General features: G+C 42.8%; 1 protein-coding gene across 1 annotated transcript; it reads right to left on the bottom strand.

The window, feature by feature from the left end:
• Positions 1-6: 6 nt before the first annotated feature.
• On the bottom strand, positions 7-22288 carry PIAS4 (protein inhibitor of activated STAT 4). The gene is made up of 11 exons (XM_085312396.1): positions 22234-22288; positions 18406-18841; positions 11705-11789; positions 10136-10177; positions 9625-9715; positions 9130-9258; positions 8937-9042; positions 5353-5426; positions 5008-5168; positions 1388-1518; positions 7-640 (listed from the first exon to the last, which is right to left on the bottom strand). Exons 1-11 carry the CDS (start codon positions 22258-22260, stop codon positions 435-437), a joined length of 1488 nt encoding a protein of 495 aa, XP_085168522.1. The 5' UTR covers positions 22261-22288; the 3' UTR covers positions 7-434.
• Positions 22289-22338: the final 50 nt, after the last annotated feature.

Here is a 22338-nt window from a genome sequence, read left to right as displayed (position 1 = left end):
ACATGTCCAGCAAAACTTTAGATAATCAGGAATGGTTATTTAACAAGACAATAAAAATGCACACAGCTTTGGAGATGCACGGGAGTTAGATGTCCTGTAGATCTGCAGGTGAACTCCACCGATTCAAACTGTACTGGTGAACGGCAGCAGAGACCAGCGAGCTGTGGATTCTGACTGCCTGGCTTAAGACACTTTCCTTACTTCAGACTCCGGTTCAGGGTCAGGCTTTGACTGGGGTAGTTTTCCAACCAAGAAGCAGCTCAATGGTTTTATTTTTTTTTCTCGTTTTAATGGTTAACTTGGAATAGGAAAGTCAAAGGAGATCAGGGAGGAAGGGAGATGAGGTGGGAGAGGACATTCTCCCCCTCCTCCAGTTTAGTAAGCACCAGAGTATTCAAGTCTGTCCATTCTGAGATTCAGAGCCACTTCTGCAGTCAGCAGGCAGAAACTAAGCCTTTCTCATAAGAGCAGCGTCGTTTTGGTTGGGGTCCATCATCATCGTCATCTTCTTCCTCATCTTCCTCCTCCTCTTCCTCCGATGACGAGCTGTCCAGTGTTAAATCCACAACATCAGCAGTGGCCTTGCCGTTCTCACCGTTATTGTTAGGAGTGGGCAACAGCCCGTTCACATCTGAAGAACCTGAAAAGGGGAGGGAGGACTAATTAAGACACTTCATGTCCAGCTTAGGGAATGCTCCAAGCCCTCCTGGTCTCTCATGGCTGCACTGTACTTGACACAAGGGTGGCAGGAAACAAACTTCACTCAAACAGCTGCCCGAAACCAAGTCCACATCACAAACCTCAGGTGCTCTCTACAGTCAGTGCCTCTGACCGTGCCCAATATGCACCCGCATTGCCTAGGAATCAGCTCAGCCAAAGCAGAAAGTTATGTGCCTACTCCGCCAATTCCGTCAGTAAAAATCACCACTGCTAGATCTGACCTTGCATGGGCTGCCAAACAGACAGCCCTTCCAGTCAAAATCCTCTTTTCTCACAGGAAAAAAGAAGTACAGTGCTGTCCCAGGCTGGTCTTGCTGGAGACATTTCAAAATTCATTCTAGAGATGCAAATGCCAACAAACAATCTGATGCCACTCTGAAAACAACTCAGCTTTGCTAAAGGACCCATCTGGATTTAGAATTAAACTATGCAGAAGCACAATTCAAGGGATTCAGTCTCCCACCAACAGTAATCACTCTCTTCCATAGGGATCTGATGCATCCCAGTGATGTTGTTCATTACTGGAGAGAGGGGGAAAAGAAGGTGCTATCCAGAGGCAGCTCTCTGAACCGTGCAGCTTTTCCCAAGCCAGTTGGAGACTTCCAGTTTTGCAGTGTATGCATGTTTTCTACAGTCATTTAAGATCTTTAGTCCCCTAGAAACTCACCTAAAACCAATATTGGACATTGAGGGCTGCAGCTCCGCTCTTTCTCAGCTCTGATGGGACACCAGGAGCCATCCACCAGATACTCTATTTCATCTGCATCTTCACATTCTGTCAGTATCTTTGACAGGAGCCTGGACAGGAGAAAAAAAATGCCATCTATTAACCCTGAGGCTATCAGCACAGTGCATTCAGTGACAAGCCAGCAATCTGGATCTTCACCTTAAACGGCCCTAAGTTAAGAGAAATTTGGTGGTAGCAGAAAGCTGCCAAATAGACAGCCTTTGCAATCAAGGGCTTGTTTTATTTCCCATAAAACAAGTACGAGTTCTGACAGYGCAAACCACCCTGGTCCTTTCTGACAATTACCTAAACCATGAACTAACATTTCAATTATGTGCAATTAGAAGACAGTCTTGCCTCTTCACCCAGTTTCCCAAGTCTGTGGTACCACTTCCAGACAGTTGTCTAATGCCCCATCTAGAGCTCTGTCAGGGCTAGTGCAGACACATTCATAACAAGGCATTAGGAAAGGACAAAATAACCCTATTACATTAAGAAATAAGCAACTCCATAAGCAGCACTTCACTTCCTTCCTATTTTTAATTCCCAAAGCCACCACAGCAGCCACAAAGAAAAAAATATATATATATGCAGCCTCCTACAGCAGGAAAAGCATCTTTATCACTGAAAATACACCCAGTGCAGACACATCGACATCTGCCCTCTTTCATCACGGAGGGGCTAATCAGAATGAGGCCTTTGCTCTGGCTTGTTATGCCCTAGATACTGGGCACTTGCTTTATTCTGGTATGTCCCACCATTTGCTGAGTATGTTTGCTTGGAAACGCTATTAGAATCACAGTTCTGCAAGGCCTTCATTCACTTCTGGACCACAGCATTTCCTTTCAGTATAAACCCCCAAAATCTTAGAAGCTCAGAAGAGCTACTAATGGCACATGATTCTGTTTGAACATTGTTTCTCCCAGCTCAGGTTGGAGCTGTGTTTCTGCAGACAGTTCTGTCACCTAGCAGAGCAATCACTGAGGCTGCAATTCCAGAAGAGCCAACAAGGCCCAAAGAATCTTAGACTCAACCAGCTAACTACCTCCTTAGGAGCCTACACCCCTTTTTTGACGAGCTATAATCCAGCTACACTCGCCAGCTTCCCTCTAACTTACTTTTCAGGAGGTCTTAAGATTACCCTCATACAACAGAACCAGTACTGAAACCCAGCCTCGAGCACTGCAAAGAAATTTATGAGTCTTCGTCAGTGACCTCCTCCTCCTCCTCCTGGGAAGGACATGTTCTTTGATGACCTGTGGAGGTTCCATAATCCAGCCCCTCGCACTTTCCCCTTCAGTCGCTGCAGCCTTGTTAGAGATCTGAAAGGAACTGGATTTTCCTGTTGCTGTTGGCCAGAGGACAAAGCAAACAGGTTATCTATGCCTAGGCTGTTTCAGACAGTCTAAAAAGCCACAGCTACTGGATCAAATCAGTCCCTGTGAACGCAGCAATACTCTGAGTACTACCAGCACAGAGGTGGGAATATACCACCCAGGCAGAGACTCGTCTGCTCACTTAGCTGCGTCATGTGCCAAGGGAACCGGATGCACCTGAACTATTTCTCGAGACTCTCTCTGCATTTGGGAATCTCCATTAGAGGCCAATTATACAAGCCATGAGGGTGGAGATCATTTTCCAGAAGCCAAGAAGCATGCATCTTGCTCCATCAGTCCTCTGTGTTGCTGTCAGCTGGGCTAGCGCCACTACGGATGTCAGTGATCCCAGCCATAAAACAGGCTCACTGCATTTCTAGGCAACAAAGCTTCATCTGGGGGTGGGTGGAGATCATCATTCACATTAATTCACTCCGTGTTCCTTCCTTTGCTCTTGGATGAAAGCCAGGCAATATATTGAGCTCTTCTCTAGAGATCAGCCTCTGGAGCCCATGTTTCTGGAGGTAACAAGTATTGTAGCCAGCTTCCGAGCTTGCCTCAACTGGCCTCTGCCATCAGCCTAGCTATATCTGCAGTACGCACACAGGACTCCCATATGCCAGGTAGGAAAAAAAAAAAGAGGGGGAAATCTTCCATTTTAGAGTAATCCTCTTGAAAAACAGCTGCATTTTTAAGCTCTGCTATATCAAACCTCAGAAACATGAGCAACATCACCTCCAAAGTACTCTTACACTGCCAAACCGTAGCACTTCAGCTTTCTTCCTTTAAGGTAAGCCCTGTGTTCTCTTTGATAAAAGCCACAGAAAACCAAATGTAGTCTGGAGATATGGGAAACCATCTCCACAAGCGTTCAAAACTAGCTGACAGGTTGAGAGGCTAGTCTACGGCAACCTTCCACCAATTCGTGGCCACAGAACACTTGCCATGGCTCAGGGAATGCGTGCGATTCCTGCCTCACACTGGTCTAAATGCTTTTCTCTGCTCCGGTTCCCTCCTGTGCTTTTACTGAACCACTCCAACTACACCAAATTCAGACTAAGACAGTAAAAATAGAACATCTCTAATGCAGAAGCCGCATGGGCTGACTGGCTTGCTGGGAACACTGAGAAATGGGATGCTAGTTTGGCTCCGCACACTCAGCCCCCTGTGGGGCAGCAAGCAGCACCAGGACAGTTGCCAGACTCGAATGCCCTGCTGGGACAAATCATGAGGGCCTGTCCTTCAGGGACCCTCTTTGCTCAGAGAGCTGTCCCAAAGGTTGGTTCCCTCTTGACATGCCCCATTTTGGAGACGATCAGGAGACCTCAGGCCCTGAGGAGGGTACTAGTACTCCCAAGCATTGCTGAGCACCCGAAGGTCTCCCGCTGCATTGGTGCCACTGGCCAGCAGGGAGCAGCCACTGCTGGGTGCCCCTGGAGAGGCCAGAGCCAGAAGCTTGAAGAGCCTGGGCAAACCCAGAGAACCCGAGACATTCCTCAAAGCATTGTAACGCTGTCCCTCCACAGGATTCCAACCCTCTTTTCTGTGATAGGCATTCATAACACAGGAATAGTCCCTACCAAGGCATCCATCCTATCCCTAACACCAAGATATTCACAATGGCCACAGAAATCATATAGAAACAATTGCAGACACCGTACAAAAAAAAATCCTATCCAAATACTGCACTCATAATTCCATCTAAGAGAGCTAGATGTTTCAGGATGTTTGCTTTAATAGCTGGCAGAGAAGACCCCCTGACGGTGTGCCAAGAATTGTTTCTGAGCTACTAAGCAGCTCACATCAACAAAACAGGAAGACATTTCCTACCAAAAAAAAAAATCACCTTATCGGGTGCTTATAAAGTGGGTTTATTCCATGCAGCGTGACATCTGTCAATCAACGCAGCTAGTTGTGTGGGTTCATCAGCCTGATGAAAAGAGTGAGGCAGTAAATGTTCAATTCTCAAAATGCTCTAGCATGATCTGAGAATCGAGAAGAGCAGATCAGCAGTCAAGCCTTGCTCAAACACATTAAGACAATTAAGTTAGAATATCTCGCACCATCAAAACATTTGTTTCTGGCTTTGAGGCAGACCTCAATGAGATGCAGAGACCAAAAAGATGACCCTGAACCCAGCAGAGAAGAGAAAGGGGTTGAGAAGAGGGCAGTGCATATACTCACCCGTCAATTATTAACTGGTCATAGGGTGCTGGTTTGTCACACACAGGGCACATCCATGTGGGTTTTTTCTCATTCATCTGTAGGTAGAAGACTGCATCAAAGCACTGCAGATGTGCACAGGTCTCCGCTCGGCACGGGACAGACAGCCGCATCTTCACTAGCTGTTGGACCAAAGAACAGAAGATCAGCAATAAACCCCACCCAGGTTATCACCAGACAGTTCTCCACCTGAACAAAAAAGATCTGACATATAAGAAAAAAAGGTTGGTTAGCCTGCAAAACTGGTCTGACAGCAAAATAGGGTTTTCTGATAAAAACAGACTAAAATATATTGCAAAAACTTACCGGACAGATGAGAGACACACGAACACCTGTAGTAGCAATTTCACTGTCTGGGTCCAAGCGTAACTTCTCTTTTACTGCAGTAAAAAAGTAGAGAAGAAAAAATTTAACAGACGCAAACTTAAACCTGGAAACTATACACAGCGCAGGTCAAGGAGTTCACCAACAGCCCTTTACTGTGTAAAGGTCAGTAATTTTTCCGGCAGATGATAAACTCTGCCAGTCAGAGCCAGAGGACACAAGAGAAAGCAAGTGTATTAGACACAGAAAGCACCACTGAACTGAGCAGAGAACACTAGACCGCAGAGCTTAGTAGGGTTTTCGCGTTGCCAGGGCTGAGACACAGCTTGTGCTACTTAGCTAGCTGAAAACCTTGATTAGGCAGTCTCTGGTCTACAGGCCAGCTGGAATATTTAAGTCAGCCAGGAAGTTCACATTTTCTTACAGTCCCCACTCAACATGCACATTCGACTCCCTTCCCAATGATTCAGCTCTCCCAGGCAAACAGCATATGCTGCTTTGTCCAGGCAGACCAAACGAAGAAGGGATGGACTTCAAAGCACGGGGATGAGGAGAGCATGCATTGTGCATGGTAACCACTAGCTACACTGTTAACACTCTCTTAAAAGACCCTTCCCCTCCTCTGTTTTACAAACTATGGGCTAAACAGCTGGAGTACGTAGAGGGGACCACACTGCTGATTCTCTTTTTCATGTTAATGTTATACTGAGGCATCCAGCTGGGGGCTAATTTTGTCATCATCACTGTTCAGAAAAGGCTAAGACACTCACATACCTGACTTCCTGCTATTATTAGATTGTTCTGGTGGGGAAGGAAAGAGTGGACAGAGAGCTCCAGTGCATGGCAATAGACTTCTGAAGCAAAGTCATTTGAGGTTTATCTGGTCATTAGCACAAGCAGAATGGATTTTATTCCCTCTTGAAATTAGTGGCAATAAGACAGGTTCACTTCCCCGCCTCAACCCTGCTGAATTCAGAGGAATTCCCCCCAAAGGCGACCGAACACAGGAGACAGTCACAGTGGCAAGAAACCATATCCCAACACTTCCCTGTCAAATTAGTAAGCCTCCTCTAACACTACTGGGCTGTAACTCTCCAGCTTACGTGCTGGCCAGCTCATTTATCCCAGCAGCCTGTTTCACACGAAGCACAGACTCAGAGGTATAGGGGCAGAAAACTCGAAGAGCAAGCCAGAAAGGCAATCATGCAAAAAACAGTCAAAAGCAGTGAGCCGGTGTATTTGGAAAGAATCAGATATAAAGAAAGGAGGTAAGGAGCCTTGTCCCTGCAGCCACATCCTGGAATAAAAAGCCAGAGGGGCTTGCAGGCAAATCAGGAACAAGAGCAGATGTTCAGGTCCCACAAGTGAAGGTCCCTCCTCAAGGTGCCAAATTAACACAGGAAGTTAGGTTTAAACTACTGAACAATTCCTACAGAATAATTGCCACTAGCATTGCTGCCTGGAAAAGCCTGTGATACTTCCATCACCATTTTCCTTCGGAGCAAGTCATCCATTTATTTTGACCTTTTCAGATCATAACAAGATGTCTCCAGACAACGAACATACGTGCAGTTCGAATTAGAGTGACTTCTCAGATGAGAAACTCCCATGAGATTCCAAGATTTGGTGTTGTTTTATTGGCATTAGAACGCTTTTCAGCCAAGCTTAATTTTCACAAAGCTTTTTGTAAGAGTATTCTCTATGCATCAGTTACTGTGATTCACAGAAAGGAAAAATGGGCTTTTCCTAGGACCTTCTGAATATAATCAAGCTGTCTTAAGCTTGCTCTTAGATTCACAGCAATGTACATAAGCAGCTCTGTTTCTCAACAATGTTCCTACTAAAGTCAACAGAAGCACATGCAAAGGAAGATGAGTCAGTCCTGAGATGCAGTTGAAGTCAAAGGGTAGCTTTAGTATGTACTGAGGGATAGTACAACGATCAGAATGTGGAACCACTTCCAGAACAGACTAGAACTATAACAGCAAAGTTTACAAGCTATTTGGGCTTGCCAGTTTCAAATGTCCAAACAACTTCCAAGTAGTAACAGGCCAAAAGAAACAAATCATCATCATCTTCCTATTTAGTTAAATTTAAGCTCACCGAATGCACCTCATCTCTGCCCTTAAGTTCACTCAAAGCTGTCAGTTATCTAACTCAGTAGAACTGGAGGCACACACTTGTTACCAACTGGCAAAGGGGAGGAAAGCTGCTTTCAGAACTTCTGCCTGCTGCCCCCACTTTGGGAAAACCATCTTGCAAGTGCTCACTTTGAAGGGAACAGCACATACTGCTCAGCCTTGTTCCAAGAAGAGCGTAGGGGCAAAGAACGACAGCGTCCTCTGCAGTTTATGATAACTCAAAACCCAACATTTGAAGTGAACTCGGTTCACTTAAAAGTTCTAGTGAAGAGTAAAAAGGGGAGCCCATCCAATGCTTCTGACTTCTGAGAACAGCAGATATCTAACAAGTGGAACGTTTTGTTATGTCAGTAGATAAGTGCTGATTGACAAAGTGGTCTAATAGGGTCAGACTGCCATGAAGGCTCTGTTTGGTTTGGCATATAGATCTAGAAGTGTTCAGCATGTGCTGCAGAAAAGCTGCACTTAATGCACATSAAGATACAGTTCGGCAAAAATAGCAGCGTGCCCCAAAATATGGATGTTCTCTCCAATTAGAAATCTGAAGACTTGACATGCCTGAATTATCATCTCCCCTATAAGCTACAACCTATCTTCAAGTTATGTTTCTTACACCTGGTAAGAGTTGCCTATGATCTGGGCAGCACATTTTAAAGACTATCATGATCCACAGCGTTAGTATTTGGTTCTCTACAAGAGAACTAAAAGCACTCCCTCCAGTAACATTAAGTAATCAGAAGGAAACCCTCCAGTCTCTTGGGAACTCCAAGCCAGATTACATCTTAAAAAGGTAATCTCCCCTCACATTTGCAATATTTGCCTTATGCCATGATGATTTACCTGAGTGGGCTATGATAAGCATCTTTCAGGAGCATCTCTTCTCTGAAGGTCTCAAGGCATATGAAAGTGCTGGTGGTGAAATCCCACTCCCAGCCCCCAGGATTCACAGAGGGTTGGGCAGCAGAACATTTTCACCAGGATCTCTTGCTCCAGAAATCTCCTTTGGAAATAGTGTGGATCAAGGATGCTGTGGTAATGTTCATCAGCTCATAATTACTCAGATGAAGGCATGAAGCTGTTTGCATCAGAATGACACTGGCCTTTGGCAGCACTCACCACGATACAACCTGGGGACAAATTCTAAATCCAACTAAACGATTCAGAGCTTCTGCAGAGTCACAAGAAACACACTCCACAGGAGTGCTGCGCTTGCACACAAATTCGGGGGAATTTCACACAACTAATATACAGCTTAGCGAGTCTGTGCAAATACAAGTGTTTTTATAGAACTGGAGAAACAAAATTGCATGAAATTTGGCAGCTGTTCCCACACAAATTTCTAGGAGCCTGATTATTAAGGAACACTGCAATCTGACAGATATACAGTGAACCTCCCCTAGCCATCTCACAAGCAGACATACTCACCAAGTGCTTTGCAGAGTTCTGGATGTTTGATCCCAATGGTTTTCAACCTCTGCAGCAGCTCTGCTGAGGTCATCTGCCGCACTAAGTACAGCCCCACAGAATAACTCTAACAAGAGAAGGAAGGGAAAGATTGAGCAAGGCTGCCCTCTTGCACTTGTCTGCGCAGTTCTGCATGATGTCCTTCGGCACGTACCTTTCCATAATTCCCCCAGGTTACAGTGATGCGATTGGTTGCTGCGGACAAGTACATGAGATGGGTGAGGTTGATGGGACGACAGGGCCTTTTAGGTTCGACTCCAGGTTTGTTTGATGGATAGTAGCCCTAAGGCAGAAAGATATTATATATATACACACACACACGAATTTGTTTATATATACWTTTTTTWAAAAAAGATTTTACTGAAGATGCTGCTATGAAGAACATCTACTCATCAGCTTCGCAAAATTCTACTCATCCACAATTTCAAAGAGGGAGGGTAAAAGGGAGCAGAACAGTCAGATCAAATAGAGTGAGAGAGAGAGCAAGTCTTTCTGCAAGAACAGTTTAACACCACAGCTAATTCATTAGAAAAATAGCTTGAAACTAGAGTAATATGCTTTTATACTCTGGCTTCTTGTCTGCATTCATCAGAAAAACACAAGTCCTTCCAAAGTTGTAACGTCATGCTTCCCGGCTGAGCTTACTTACCGGCACTGAGCAGTAACTGTGATTCACTTTCACTGCAATGTTTGGGGGATACTGATCCTCCTGAGGAGAACTAGTGTCTGTGTAGCAGATCCTGGAAAAAAACAATTCATCTCTTAATATCCCCATGCTTTTTGCATGTTCAAAGCTCTCTGTTCATCAACAGCTACCAGGAATGAGCCATCACCACACCAATCCGTGCTCCCTCCTCTGGCCAAACCAAAGCCGATTCTACTCAACTCTCCCAGATCTGATACAGCCCTGACAGTTGGGCAGCAGAATCTGATACTTTGCTGTTTTCTATTACGTCTCTAACTGAAGCGCTACATGGAGAAAGGGGTTAGAAATTAAAATTTAAAATGCTTGTGTTAAGTCTGTGAACAAACTACTTACTATAAGTTATCTTTGTAGCTAATAAAAACCACACTGAAACTTTTACTATCTTTTGCTAGTGCCTTCCCTCCTCCCCTGTTTTGTACCTCATGGATTTAATTAACCCCATTTTCAGACTTACCTTAGCACAACCTGAACCGATTTCACGCCAGGTTGCAACTCCCTAATAGATTAGAGAAGAAACAGAAATTTATGTAAAAATGTTAAAACCAAGATTTATGTTCTGGAGTTTTATTTACATTGTACACTTCACTCTGCAGACATCAGTCCTGCAAAATATTCTTTCCTAATGCATCATCTCATAGCCCTTTTCTGAGTTTTCAAAGCTGTAAAAGTATTGGGGGGGAAGACATCAACTTGCCTGGCATCCTTTCTTTAATTTATAAGCATTTAACTCCTCTCCCTCAGCAAAATCTAGGTTTTAAGGCCAGGACTATCAGACAGTGTTCCTTCAAGACTTTCTTTGTTTAATTATTCAACAGAAGGTGTTCATGCAAAACAAGGAGTCCAAGTATTATAGCACCAGCAGAACAACTGTTCATATTGCTAGCCCAGAGTAGTACCATTCATAACAAAATTACAACTTACTTCACAAAAGTTACATTTTCACAGAGCAAGAGTGTATTGTGAGACTTGATATACAAGTACAGATCTACTCTAATTCCTGCCAGGATGCAAGACAATAGAAAAACAACATAATTCAGTCCTGATTTGCCTCTGGAAGTGTCTCATAGTCCAACTCTGTTTTAATATAACTGCTTTTATTCTGCATGCGGGTGAATGGGGCAGAGCCTCAGTTCAGCTGACAACGTTCTTAAATTACTGTATTTAAGTCATATTACTGAAAGTTTACCCATAAATATATACTGAAGACAGACAGAATCAAGAATCAGATGTAACATAGGTAGTCTTTTATCACTCTAAAAGACTTCTGTAGTAGATCATTTCCTTCCTGTTAAAAGTCTTCAGCTTCCCTTGCACTGCCTCTGCTGACCTACTGGGATCACAACGGCAATCAAGCACTTCCAATTCAAGAAGCAAATCCTTCCTCCTGATTCTACGATAACAGTATAATTCACTGTTTAGATTTTTTTTTTTTTTAATAAAGGTTTTGCACTTAGTTTGGGAGGATCTTTTTAGCATCATTGTCCTTTCCTGGCAGCAAGGGCCAAAGCAACAGGTCACCAAAAGAGGAAGCTTCACTGCCTGCGCTGGTATCTTTCACACATTCATTATTTGAATCAAAAGTTACTTCGGGACAGAGGTCCTGGTAAATCCTAATGGGTGCAAGATGTTTGCTTATGTAATTACTATAGTACCCTTTTCAAGGAGGCAACTTTCTTTCAGAGGCTAACAGCATTAAATGTTTATCTTTTGAACTTTTGATGCAAAGAAAAATCTGCACAACATGAGCTAAATTCTTTGCTGAGCTCAACAATTTCATGCTGTTTTTCCTGACTAGGTGTACTATTCAAATAGAAGATTATAGGAGCAGCAGAAGTGAAACCTAGAGAGTTAAGTGAGTAGAACAGCAACCAAAAACATACGAGCTTTATGTCAGAAGTAGACTATCTGCTAGTGTTCTCAAACATGCTGTTTCCATGTAGAGAACAAAAGTCCTACAGAGAGGAAACACAGAGGAATTACATAGCTACAATTTCTTAAAATGTGAATACGCAATGAGAAATACCTGGAATTTCTGATCAACTCCACTTGTCTTGGTGTCAATGCAAAAATGCACGGACTTTCCTGAAGCTTCTCATTATTCTGTGGAACTAAGGGGGGGGGGGAGAGGGGAAAAAAAAAAAGAGATTGCATCAAATTGACAGCAAACTGACAACATCTAGTTCTTACACTACTAAGCACAAGGTGAATTATTATGGTTTAAGCTATGGTTATTTCCAAGTTTTGCTTCCATACAGACAAAGAACTTTTCCATGAGTACACCAAACATCACACATTCTCCTAAGAAGATAATAAAGTAAGATTTGGTAACTGCACTGTTGATTACAACATTGCTCATTCGTTGCTTGCCTGTTTTGTTAGCTAGCAGACTAACGATACACAGTGGATTTGATCCTGCTTCCCCCACCCCTGCAAATAATTAATGAGCCAACAAGAACATTTTCACATAAGAACGCACAAGTGGCATCACTGCATGGAGACTATAACTCAGAGAAAGCATAAGAACAGAGGAAGGAAAGGAAGGAAACAACCAAAAAAGATCAGCTTAGAAGACAAAAATAGCATCATAAAAACAGCTCAATGAGAGAAACATTATTTACAACGCAGGAGGAGGATGGTGCATTTATAGGTAGGGTGCGTAGCAGTCCACTTTCAACTAACCTAGCATTAATTAGCCTTTTATCCATTCACAGTTTTGTTTTAAGATCAAATGCATTTACAAACATGGTTAAAATTAAGCTTGAGATTTAGAAAATTTATGTTAAGACTTCTATTTAATATCTCTTACTAAATCCAAAGATGCTCAATTTATTTATTTATTTATTTTAAATCTTCAGTGCACATTTCCAATTGAAGTCAGGGCTCTGAGCTGGTGAACCTTACTGGATAAGCATATAGAACAGGAAGTAACAAAACAGTGTTTTGTCTTTTTAACAAGAATAGGATTTTTTTGCATCACTAATTACTAGCTTATTCAAAGCCAAATATCAGAATTTGAAGAGTAGGAAAATACGTTTTCCTGTGTATGGATTAAAGAAAAAAAAAAAAAGAGAGAGATGAAGGAAGGATAAAACCTCAGCAGCTCTAAGATCTTCAAAGACATAGTGACAAACTGATTCATCAACTACCAATACTTCCCTCTGATAATTCAGCTTTAAAAAAGGGGTTTTGTAAAGCGGAAAAAAAAATTAAGACGTCTTTATGCACTTCTGATTGAATTACAGTTTCCCTTCAAGCATCTCTCGACCAAAACAACTCTCAAGAGAAAAAAGCACTTCCTAAAGACTGTATCATTCATCACTTTCTAATAATAAAAGAAATAGAAATCATGTTAATATCATTGCCTAAACGACTCTCTGTAGACAACACTGTCCTCCTGATAGAGGAGTTATACAAAAGCAAAGCAACTCTGTTAGGAAAAATAAAAATTTTGTTTTTCCTAACACTTATATCAGTTCTCCCTGCAGAAGCTCCCCCTTTCTTTACAAAAAAAGGCAGCTGGCCATCTGCAGTGCGCTGCCTGCAGAACTAACTAGCACTGTCAGAGGATGCCATCAGCAGTGGAAGTCAAATGCTGCTTGCTACCCAGCAAGTTTGCAATCACCTCTCCAGCAAAGTTTTCTAGCACCAAAACTAGTTTATCATGAATTTCAAAATATGTAATTTCTTCATTTCTATCACATACCAAACAGCTGTTGACAATACCAGGAACAAGTACTGCTCTAGGACTGTAACTTTATTCATAAAACAACTGAAATACCATTGCTATCAGGTATAATAACACGGTAAGCTTGGAAACAGCACTCCTGGAGCACCCACTATTGACAGCAACAACGCTACACAATTTGTACTACTAATGTCACAGGAAAACTGAAAATGGTCCACTGCAAACATTTTTCCTATAAATACTTAATTAACAACTCTTTTCTTATTACTTAAGTAAGAAAAAATGAGTAGCAGCAGCAGCAGCATATGCTTCTCAGTTTTTTTATTTTTTGCTTGCGAAAGAAGTGAGTAACACAGTTTATCTTTTCCAGGTAAGAATTGAGAGGTACTTCTCAACTATGCCAGAAAGCCACTGCAAACTCTCACAGAATGCTCCACAGCTGAAGAGAAAACAAAATCCAAAAGATACGAGACTGCTGGACAGACTCAGTATACATCTATGCAAATCTTGTTGCCAACAGGGATCAGAATTGGATGCTTCAGAGAAAAATGTAAGAGAACATTCTCCAGAAGCTGGGAGAAAACCGCACTGAGACAGAGCTGAGTAATGACCCAATTTTCCTTCAAGATCCTAATTCTGGAAAATAAGCCCAGACTCCAACAGGCACACTTGTAGGTATCTACTCAGCCAGCCATACCTTTGCTAAACAGCTAGGGAAAAAAATATTAGGATTTAAAAGTTAAATATATCAGACAAGTGAGTTTCAGCCCTTCTCCAGGACAAATGTCTCCTCTGCACACAAGTCGCTGTTCCTTGACTTGTACAACTGCTGTTGGGATCAATTTATTTTAAACAACAGACAACTGCAAGAAATCAATTTTTAAGACTGAGCTTGATTAGCAGTTCTCTGAATGAGCCAAAATATGAGAACTCTAAAACCCAAAAGGACTTGGCAAATCATACTCGAAATTTTAAGCCCAGTGTAACTGGGACGGATCCTCACGCTGAGCAGCCAACCTAAGCCACACTTCTTGACCCAGCAGGCTGGACCGTGCTGTGCAATGTAAGGATTATGCTGATTTCAGTGTTTTAAGGTTTCTCAGCAGTAAGATGGACCTGCCTGCTACCCCTCTTTTTTCCAAATAACATTCCTCGCTGTTATACTTACTGGTCAAACCTGCACAAGTTTTTACACCCCCAGGATAGAGGTGATATTGTCATCACAGCGGCAGAGGATCCCAAAGGTAGATCTCCTGATAAACTAGAGAAGCTGCTGCCGGCAGCATGCTTTTGTTGGGTCAAGGAGCTGTCATGAGACCTCATTCATAGAATCCTCATCGAGACAGAATACAATGCACACTTTTTTTCCTTCCTTCTTGGCCACTGGAACTATTCTGCCTAGATTGAAGGACATTTGGGTTCCTGCTGGGGCCCAGAGTGAAAGGGCAAATTGCTCATATTACATCTTTATTTTTTGTAAATGGCAGAAGCATTCATTTTAACACACAACTACAGTTTGTTAGTGTAATATGTCAACAGTTTGAAAGCATGCTTTTGTTGGGATTCCGTGGAGATTGCCCAACACACTGGTGTTGCCTTACAGTCAGGGGAACACAGTTGCCTTAGCCACAAAATCAGGCCACCTGTTTACAGCAACTGAATTCAATCTTCAAAGGGCAAGTGGGGGGATATAGTGGGAGTTATACTACTTAAACATAATGAAGAGTAGCAACACCACTGCAAGTCAGGTATTATCAAAAAGTTTAAACAAAATATATACTGTTTGCACTGACAGCGGCAGGACCTCTCTGACTACGTGGCCTTCTGCTCCCACAGCTGTACCACAAGATCTCTTTGGTATGCCTCCAAGAGAAGGACAGAAGCCTCAGGATCTACAGAAAATACAGGCTGCCACAGCTAATATTCAGGAAAATAATAGTAATAGTAATAAATCAGCCAGAATTTCTTGCAGCACACTATTACTGTCAAAAACTGTATTTGCCCTGCTTTACCTAAAGAGGTGCCAGTAGATAAGCACACTTACCAGCAAGGTGCACAGGCACTACAGCTACAAAGCTCCCATAAATGCTGTTTCTTAGCTACTTGCTGAAATACAAGGAATAAAAGATACCTTTTTAGAGGGAATGAATACTAGTATCTGATCAATTTTAGTTTTAAGTCTTATCTACCCAAGAGAATTGTGATGATTTGAGTAAATTAGAAGAATTCTTTCACGTGGACATCCTTAAACCAGCCCAGGAAACTGCTGCAGAAGCTGTTTTCGTGTAGGTAACTCAGAGGCTAACCTGAATACTTAAATTGTCCAAAACTGTGCAGACAGTTACCAAACATGAGCTATTAGCTGGTTCACAGTGGACCTAACCTATTCGCTCTAGCTGAAATCACCTTTGTCTACAACTCTAATGGTAATCTGACACTTCTTCAGGGAATCTGTTTGCCTAGAGACCAAATTAGGCATCACCCACCTCACCTTTGCTCTCAAGGCAATAATTTCAAAGAGGCAAGAGAGCCTTCTGATTAGCAAATATGGTTCCAATTGAAGTCAAGAACATATAAATTACATTTCCCCTATTCCCACCACAGCTTCACGCTCAAAATACCTCTTTTGTAGCCTAGGGTAATACGCTGCTACAACAGCAGCTAGATACTTTTAGACATGACTGAGAGCTCAAATCTCTTTCAGGTACTTCTACATTACATGTTTGTGAGGTTCACAAGGATCTTATGTTGGGTCCAGACACAGAACATAAATTTCTGTGCAACAAAGTGTAGATGGGCACAGCTTCCATACAGAAAAACACACCATTTTTCCCCTTACAGTGCTTTGTTTTATCATCCTTCCACACTAGGCAGAGCCCCACGCAAATATAATTTCTTATTTTAGAGGTCATTCCAGAACTAGATCTCAGTAGATGCACCCAGTARTTCTGTTCCAGTTACCAGCATGAATGGGAAGCAGCAGATACTTTCGCTATGTCAACCCAGTTGTACAAAGACAGAAATGCTTCTTTCTTCACATTAGTGTAGGCAAAAGGAATTACAGTTGCTGACCACCACCAAGATGGGAAAATGAAACGAGTGTGTAGAAGGCATCTTTAGATTCTGAACAGTCGACTGGGACAATGAAGACTGAAACATCTGTTCAACACCCAGCTCCTCAGCACCAGTCCCCAAAGGTTAAGTAGAAAACACGCTCATCAAAAGGGAAAATTAGCCAAATACGCTTTAGGGAGMAAGTTGAACCGAGGGAGGTGTCAGCTAACATTGAGCCTAGATACTAAATTTAATGAGACCTCAGTTCTGATTTCATGTAGAAAATTTGATGTCAACCTTCAATAAAATCTATTAATCACAGTTAAGCACACCCCTGCTCCTCTCTCATCTCTAGATGTTTCTACCTCTTAAATTTATTTTTCTTCAAAATACTACATTTGCACTTTTGACTGACAAATGCCACTACACATTCAAGGCTGAATTAACTCATTCCCCAAACAACAGTATTTAAAACTAAAATAGTTTTAAATACAGCAGTTACTGTTTAAATGGTCACAGTATTAAGACATCTTCTGCCTCCAAATTCAGGTAAAAATCTTATACATACCAAATAACTAATCTGCAGGGTTTTTTTAAAACATACCGGTAAGCCCCTCTGAAGTTATCAGCATAGAAATAGGTGTAAACAGGGGAAGTCATGCAGCACTATGAACAAAGGATAAAAAGGGTAATAAACATATAGAATAAATTATTAGGGAAGACAACTGAAAAATGATATAAACAAGCTCAAGAGATATCCAAAGTAGCCCAGGAAGGCAGAAGAGAATGAAAAGGTCTAATGAAAAAGCAGAAAGATGGAATTAAAAAATTACGAGTGCAGGCACACTGGACTAGATGGCCATTTCCTGTTCTGAAAAATGTATGTTCCACTGATATAAAGAGGACAGCTTTAAGAATTTCTGAGTTGTGGCCAGATAAATTGCACAAAAGCTCAGACCACTGTCAACAAATCCCAAACACTTGTCTACCCTGACAATACTAGGCAGCAATAGCCACTGCACACCTCTTTATTCAAATTTCTAACATGATCCAACACTGCAGCCCTTCATACACCTGCACAGACATAAAAGGTGATTATCTTCATCTATGACAGATTTTTTTTCCAGTTTTCAGGCACATCAGAAACATGCTTTTTCAGCAACGAAAGATCAGCTTCCCAAGTTCTAGGTTCACTTAATAGTGAGGCCTGGTATTACCACATTTGGTTTATGAGCCACCAAGGCTGAACTCTGTACAATGATACTTCTCCTCTGTATATATCTTCATTACAAGAACATTACATCTAACCTCAGTGACAATACTCTTCATGGCTCAGAACTCAAAAATGAAAAGTCAGACTTCTAGCTCCAAAGTGGGAGAAAGTGTTTCTTCTAGTTTTAAATTTTCCTAGTTGTTCCTCAAAACACATGATTTCACACACAAACAATTGTGACAGGCATAAGAAAAAAAAATGTCAGAAACASTCTTTGGTATGTGTATCACCTTCTTTCATCCACAGGAGGCTTTAGGTTAGCTATGCTAAGCACCCAGCACAGGTGCAACACCAACACAGAAAGAAAGARTTTCATCAACATACTACTACATTAGGGAGAGAGAAGACAAATCATGATTCACAGCACAGGACTGCAATGTTACATGGCAGCATTTCCAATGAAGGATGTGAAAGCTACAGCCAAACAAGACAAGCTTTCAAATTACAACTCAAAGTGACCACYTTTGTGTTCTAAGGCAAGAGGAAAACAGATAAGAATATTCTACTCCACGTTTAAAGTATCTGGGAGGAAGGGCAGTGGGAAAAAAGAGGAAGACAACATCCATCACAACATGAATCACTGTTTCTCCTTCTGTCACATAATTTTACAGATCTTTGAAAATACTGCCATCTTTTTGACACTCATTATCTATTTCAGTTTTCATTCCCAGATCAATTACAGCAGAAGAGCACCAGAATATGGAAAACTCACCTAATTCTGTTGGCTTCAACAGTTCATCCAGGGTCGTATAGAAGGGAAGTTTCACCAGCCGAACTTCAGGCTTTACAACTTTGGGTGGTAACCTTCCTAGTCCATTAAGGTATTTCCCATAGAGCGCAGGATAGTCAATATTAGTAGTTGAGATAGAAGTCCTAGCAACAGTACTCCCACGGTCATATGAAGAATGTATGGAGAGTGCCTCAGGAGACCGGTGCTGCTGTGGCTGGGGCTGCCCTGGTTCAGAGCTCTTCTTGGCATAGCGAGTCTCATAGAGCTCTTTAATCTTCTTGAAAACTTCAGGGCTACAGTCAAATTGAACCAATTGCAAAGCTCTGGTGACTAGTTCATGTTTAAGTCCACTTTTACTCCTGCCAACAAAACCCAGCAACATCTGAAGATCTGAGACTCGGAAACTCATCACCATGTTCTAGGGAATAAAAAAATAAAAGTGATCTTACAGTTGTAAAAAGATAAAGTGTCAGTTCTCACTATATTCTATACATGGAATATACTCTATATAGAGAATCAAAAAAACTAAAAATCYGGTATATGTACAATACCAAGCGTGTTCAAAAGAGTTGTTAAGCACCTGATTAATATTTCATTTATGAGTTACTTTTTTTTGAGCAAAGTAAATACAAAGGAGACCAACTGAAAAATTAACCAATTCACCCAAATCAGAGACACGACACAGGATGATCACTGAGTTAATCCAAAATCTTCTGTGATGTCTACTAAACACGCTCTAAGTAATTCTACTAGAAGCAATCATGACCGCAAAGGAAAATACTTAAAACAGCCTGCTCCACATAGTAGTGTATACACCAACCCCTTTGCCATGCAGAGGCTGAAAACATCCAGACTTCTAATACATCTTGAAGTGAGAGGGTTACCATAAAAACTTAATCTAAAATATCATTAGCGTAAGGCAAAGGAGAAAAGTGAATGTGAACTGGAGGGTGGGTGACATTTCAGTGAACTGGGGCTGTTAATCCTTTAGAATTCTTTGTATAAATAAAGAAATAAAACTTCAGAACTCTTCCTACCTATGCAGGGCCTTTTAAAATTACCAGATATTTTAGGCTATGGAGCGATATTAAAAGATTATAAGACTGTTAAAGAGGGAGAAGGATGTTCCCATGAGAACAATGCCTCCAGACTCCATGACTCCATCTGGGGGCTTTGCCAAGCATTCTCCCATGATTACAGCTAGTAGCTGCTTTTGCTCTTGCTCTAGTACTATTGATTTCAATGTTTTGATAAGCAGTAAAACTATCTCTGTCTTCACAAATTCACTCTTGCTGCTGTGGGAACTCAAAAGGCCTGTAACTTGTCAGTGGATTCAAAGATCATACTACATTATACCTTTCCACTAAACCAAGAACTAGAAATTATTTCAATTAAAACTAATGCTAGAGTCTGGTCACACTGATGCTTCGGTTCTCTCATATGGCAAAGTAGCTTTATGAATGGTCAAGGCAAGTTTATAAAGTACATTWAAAAAAAAAAAAAGTAAGCTGCATGATAATATACTTAATAGACACACATATATTTCCTCAGTGTCCTTCACGGTTTGTGGGAAATTTCAGAATTTCAGGAAGAAATCTCAACTGTGCCACAGCAAAGAGTAGCAACAGAGAGCCAATAGGTTTCTTTTCCCCAACCTATCCTTCACTTGCTTGATGATTAAAAATGCATAAAAGTCAGATTTCTGTAGAAATTAAAATAGTAGTCTTACAATTTCCTAGAGGAAGAAAAAAAAATGGATGAACTATTTTTTTTTAAGCTACTGTTCAGCTCAAAAACATTTCACAGCCACATTGCCTGTGTGGGAATTAGACTACAGAAAGAATGCCATTCTCCCTCTTCATGAAATCTGTCATTTAATCTGGAAATCCAAAAGATGTTAAAGAACTTCACACAAATGTCACTGGATGCAGTTAAGATTTTCGGTAGCTGTAACACATCCCAGAATACCTTTGATGTGAGAAAAAAACAAGTCACTTTAAAGAGGAGAGAAAGGATGTTTAATTGCCAGAACATGAGGATTCAGGGGATCTGATTCACTTCACTGCTTCGCTAGATACCACCTGCATGATCCTGGACAAGTTCAGCTCGTGTATATAGACGAAATAGAGATACAAAATGGAGAGAGCATTGGCATCTCACAAGTACTTCAAGGATAAACAGCATATTTGCAAAGATAACCACAGCAAGGCTGTGAAGCACTTCAATTGTACAGTAATGAGGAAGTCACATGAGCACAGCAGACAAATATTCCTACACTCACTCTTCCTACGCTGCTGGCCACTTGGGACTTCAGGTACATAAAGCAGAGATTGACCCAATGGTTTTCCACACTTTACATTTAGAAGAATCTAAGACCTAGAAGGACAATTRGATTTTAACAGTAACAGCAGAACAAGTTAGTTTCATACAAAGAAAAACATATCACTGAGGCTTATATTTGCATAACAGTACAAGTGGTACTTAGATCACATTAACTACTGAGGTTATTTAATGCTAAATTTAAAGTCAGCTCCTCCCCCCAAGGAAGCCTTGCATCTAAGTGGCATACAGTGTGTCACTCAAACATCCATCAGTTGCCTCCTTAGTGAAGTCTTGGAAATGCACCTCCTCCAGAAAAGTCCTGGGCTGAGCTCACAGTAACAACATGAGAGGCCAAATACTAGGGAGAGCAGAGACCACAGCGACTCTTAAAATAGACTCTCCACATCTTATTTTCGCAACCATCCAGCCACATCCTTACTTATTAGCTAACCCTGCAGGTGCTAAAAACAAYTTCCATGCGTTGAAATCACTCAGTAAACACCCTTAGCACCAGCTTCACCATGACACCGTTGTGTGAAGTCTGCTCAAGTGCAGCGAGTTGTTCCTCTGCGCCACCGCGCACTGACAGAGCAAAATAGAGAAGTCCCGTAACCAAGGGGAGAACGGTGAATTAGGACTCAAAGAGGGGAAGAATGTAAGAATAAAGCAGAGAGCGGATCCTCTACTGCTGAACCTCCTTTCCACAGGAGGCCCGTTGTGGGGCACGGGATGCTTTAGAAGTACGATACAACTTAAGGTATGTTTGCTTCAAGAATCTTTCATTCAGAAGTACCTCATATATATCCTACAGTCTCTATATCATGTAGAATTAAGGGGGGGAGCTTTCATCTGCATACCTTCAGCTCCAGACACTACTCATTTCCACCCTCTGCTCTCTGCGGGCTCCYCCCGGGCTTAGCCAGAGCCATCGCAAAAGCGGCCCCGGCAGCCCTAGGAGGGGGTGGCAGATCCAGGCCTGAATCTGGCCGCCCGCGGGGGGCTGGACAGCTCCGCGCCGGGGGTGGTGGGGGCTCCGTGGGGAAGCCCGGTGGCCGAAGGCAAAGAGACCCGCAGAGGCCGGGACGGGGGAAGCCACCTGCCTTAATTAATTACTCGGAATTAACAGGAGGGGCGGAGGGCAGCGCGGCCCAGGTGGAGCCCCCAGGGGCAGGCTCGGCCCCGCGGGGCAGCAAGTGGCGCCAGGCCGGGCCGGGGAAGGGGGCTCGGGGCTGCGGCCAGGCCCAGGAGGCCGGGGCGGAGCCGGGCAGCTCCTGAGGTAAAGTGTTGGGGGGGGGAGCAGTCCCGGGGGTGCCGCCCCCCCCCCGACTCTCGCCGCCGCTGCGCCACCCTCCTCGCCGCCACCACCCCCTCGCCGGGAGCCGCAGCCCCGCCTGGCCCCAAGGCTCYGGTCGACGGCACCGGGGAGGGGAGGGGTGGTGGTGGGGAAAGGCCGGGGAAGGAAGATGTGGGGGGGAACCGCTCACTCACTTTCGCCTCCACCAGCTCTGCCGCCATCTTGGCCTCCAGCGTCCACCGCGCCGGGAGCCGCCGCCGAGTCACGTGACGCCCGCGGCGGGGGAGGGGGGGGCAGCG

The sequence above is a fragment of the Rhea americana genome, unplaced genomic scaffold, assembly GCF_003343005.1.
Source record: "Rhea americana isolate MKP2758 unplaced genomic scaffold, rheAme1 scaffold_361, whole genome shotgun sequence".
In the NCBI taxonomy this organism is placed as follows: Eukaryota; Metazoa; Chordata; class Aves; order Rheiformes; family Rheidae; genus Rhea; species Rhea americana.
The sequence above is the reverse complement of the archived record's forward strand: the minus strand, read 5'-3'. Positions and strand labels throughout refer to the sequence as shown.

Excerpts from the sequence above, each read along its gene's own strand:
- PIAS4 (XM_085312396.1), bottom strand. The coding sequence starts at position 22,260 with ATGGCGGCAGAGCTGGTGGAGGCGAAA. Across the intron at positions 1,519-5,007 it reads GACCAGTTAATAATTGACGG|GCTCCTGTCAAAGATACTGA; the intron begins GTGAGTATATGC and ends TCTCCTGTCCAG. Across the intron at positions 641-1,387 it reads ATGTCCAATATTGGTTTTAG|GTTCTTCAGATGTGAACGGG; the intron begins GTGAGTTTCTAG and ends TCCCCTTTTCAG.